The sequence below is a fragment of the Nothoprocta perdicaria genome, unplaced genomic scaffold (assembly GCF_003342845.1).
Source record: "Nothoprocta perdicaria isolate Ctin4 unplaced genomic scaffold, notPer1 scaffold_413, whole genome shotgun sequence".
NCBI classification, from domain to species: domain Eukaryota; kingdom Metazoa; phylum Chordata; class Aves; order Tinamiformes; family Tinamidae; genus Nothoprocta; species Nothoprocta perdicaria.
The window spans coordinates 302093-304643 of record NW_020455659.1 but is presented as its reverse complement, the minus strand read 5'-3'; the positions used below and the strand labels follow the sequence as shown (position 1 = coordinate 304643).

At 70.6% G+C, this 2551-nt stretch overlaps 1 protein-coding gene across 1 annotated transcript in view; it reads right to left on the bottom strand.

The window, feature by feature from the left end:
• TACC1 (transforming acidic coiled-coil containing protein 1) overlaps positions 1 to 2551 on the bottom strand; it is a 7152-nt gene continuing 4601 nt past the window's right edge. The window contains exons 6-12 of the mRNA XM_026045890.1: positions 2399 to 2509; positions 1321 to 1397; positions 1205 to 1248; positions 973 to 1133; positions 787 to 893; positions 349 to 469; positions 1 to 125 (exon numbers count right to left, since the gene is read on the bottom strand). Coding sequence (XP_025901675.1) covers positions 57 to 125; positions 349 to 469; positions 787 to 893; positions 973 to 1133; positions 1205 to 1248; positions 1321 to 1397; positions 2399 to 2509 — 690 coding nt within the window. The 3' untranslated portion in view covers positions 1 to 56. The remainder of the gene's footprint in view (positions 126 to 348; positions 470 to 786; positions 894 to 972; positions 1134 to 1204; positions 1249 to 1320; positions 1398 to 2398; positions 2510 to 2551) is intronic.

The following is a 2551-nucleotide window of genomic DNA, read 5'->3' as shown; positions in this document are numbered from 1 at the left end:
AGGCGGGCGCTAAGGCAAGGGGCGAGGGCGGCGGCGCCGCACGGAGAGGCCCGGCCTCACTCCGTCCTCCCCAGCTTGGCTATGAGCTCGTCGCAGATCTTGGTGAGCTCCTCGATCTCCTGGTTCTGGGGGAGGAGAGGAGCTGGAGGCGCCCGGAGCGGGACCCCCCACCCGGACGTGTCCCCCCCGGTGCAGCCCGGCTCCCTGCGCTGCATCAGGGCCTCCATCGGAGGCCAGCGCTTGCCCGTGCGCTCCGGCCTCTCCGGAGCACGGAAGCGCGCGTGGAAAAGGGCTTTCTGGCCCCGAAACGGCAGGGAGGTGGCAGAGGGAGCACGCCGGGGGCTTTACCTTCTGCTGCAGGGCTCTCTCCAGCGACTCCACCTTCATCTGCTCCTTGCGGAGGCCGGCGTGCAGCGCGGCGCTCTCGGCCTTGGCCTTGGCGCGCACTTGCGCGATCTCCTCGTTGGCCCTGGCAGGGGACGGGGCAGCGCTCGGACGCTGGCGCCCGGCTCCCGGCACCCACCCTGGTCCCGGCACCGCGAGCGTGGGAAACCCTGCGGCGCTCCCCGCACGTGCGCCTCGGGAAAAGGCGAGCGGAGGAGGAGGGAACCCGCGTGGGCATTTGTGCTGGCTTAACGGGATCCACTTAAACCCGCGTCTCGGGTTGGAAACAGCAGCTTTTCCCAAGCCAGGAGCCTCCCAGGAACTTTTCCCTTGCAGGAGCAGCCCCCACGGAGGGGAGGCCCGAGGAGCCTCCTCCCCGCGGGATCCGAGCGGGATGCTTACTTGTCCAGCTTCTCCTCCGCGTGGACCTTGAGGGCCTGGTAGCGCTGCTCCTCCTGCCTCACCCGCGCGAGGTAGTCCTGGGCGCACTTCTTCAAGGCCTCTTCGTTCTGGAAGACAGAGCACGCGGCGCTGGGCGGGAGCGAGCGCTGGCGCGGGACGGGGCGCGCGGGGGGCACCCACGGGCACCTTCTTAAAGCCTTCCAGGACGCCCTTGAGGTTCTCGTATCTCCTGAAGAGGTCCGAGAGGGACCTCTCCACGGAGTTGAGGTCGGCCAGCGCCTGCTCCTTCTCCATGCTGAGCTGCTGCAGGTTCTTCTGCGACGTCATGGTGGACCTCTGCTCGTCCTCTGGCGGGGGGAAGGCCGGGGCCGTCGGACGCGGGGGCCGCGCGCGGCGCGCCCGGGCGCGCGCCCCTTACCGATCATCTGCGCGATGGTCCTCTCGTACTCGGCCACGATCCTCCTGCACGCAGCGAGGGCAGCACGGGTGAGCGGGAGCGCGGCGGGCTCGGCCGCCCCCCGGCACGCTCCCTACCTCATCTCCAGCACCTCCTGCCGGCTCTCCTCGTATTTCCGCTTCCACTCGCCCGCTTCCAGCTCCTTGGTGAGGATCTAAGGGGAGGCAGGTGCAGGACCCTGCGCAGGGGCTCGGAGCGTCCCCTTGGTTCCCCGTGTATCCCTGCACGCGGGGTGGCATGGGGCGAGGGGACATGGAGCGCCCTGGGACGTGGAGTGCCGGGATGCGGAGTACACCGGGATGCGGAGCGCCAGGATGCGGAGCGCACTGGAATGTGGAGCGCGCCGGGATGCGGAGTGCCGGGATGTGGAGCACACTGGGGTGGGGAGCGTGCCAGGATGGGGAGTGCCCCGGGATGCGGAACGCACTGGGATGTGGAGCCCACCGGGATGCGGAGTACTGGGATGCAGAGTGCACTGCAATGCGGAGCACACTGGGATGGGGAGTGCACCAGGATGCGGAGCGCCAGGGCACAGGGCACGCTGGGATGTGGAGCACTGGGATGTGGAGTGCACTGTGATGGGGAACACTGGGATGCAGAGCGCACTGGGATGGGGAGCACACTGGGATGGGGAGCGCACTGGGATGGGGAACACCGGGATGCGGAGCGCGCCAGGATGGGGAGTGCTGGGATGGGGAGCGCACTGGGATGGGGAACACCGGGATGCGGAGCGCGCCAGGATGTGGAGCGCGCCGGGATGCGGAGTGCCAGGATGTGGAGCACGCTGGGGTGGGGAGCGCACTGGGATGGGGAGCGTGCCGGGATGGGGAGTGCCTGGGATGCAGAGCCCGCACTGGGATGCGGAGCCCGCCAGGATGCGGAGTGCCGGGATGGGGAGCGCGCCGGGATGTGGAGCGCCTGGATGGGGAGTGCACTGGGATGGGGAACAACGGGATGTGGAGCGCACCGGGATGTGGAGCGCGCTGGGATGGGGAACGCACTGGGATGGGGAGCACTGGGATGCGGAGCGCACTGGGATGCAGAGCCCGCACTGGGATGCGGAGCCCGCCAGGATGCGGAGTGCCGGGATGGGGAGCGCGCCGGGATGTGGAGCGCCGGGATGTGGAGCGCGCCGGGGGCGCCGGGCGCCGCTACCTCCTCGCGGATGAGCGTGAGCACCGCGGCCTTGTCGCCTTCGCCCAGGCAGCCGCCAGCCGGGGGCTCCTGGCCGCGGCTGCCGCTCGCCGGCGCCTTCTCCGCGGCGCCCTGCGGAGAGAGCGGCCGGCGGCATCGCCCCGCGCCCGCCGC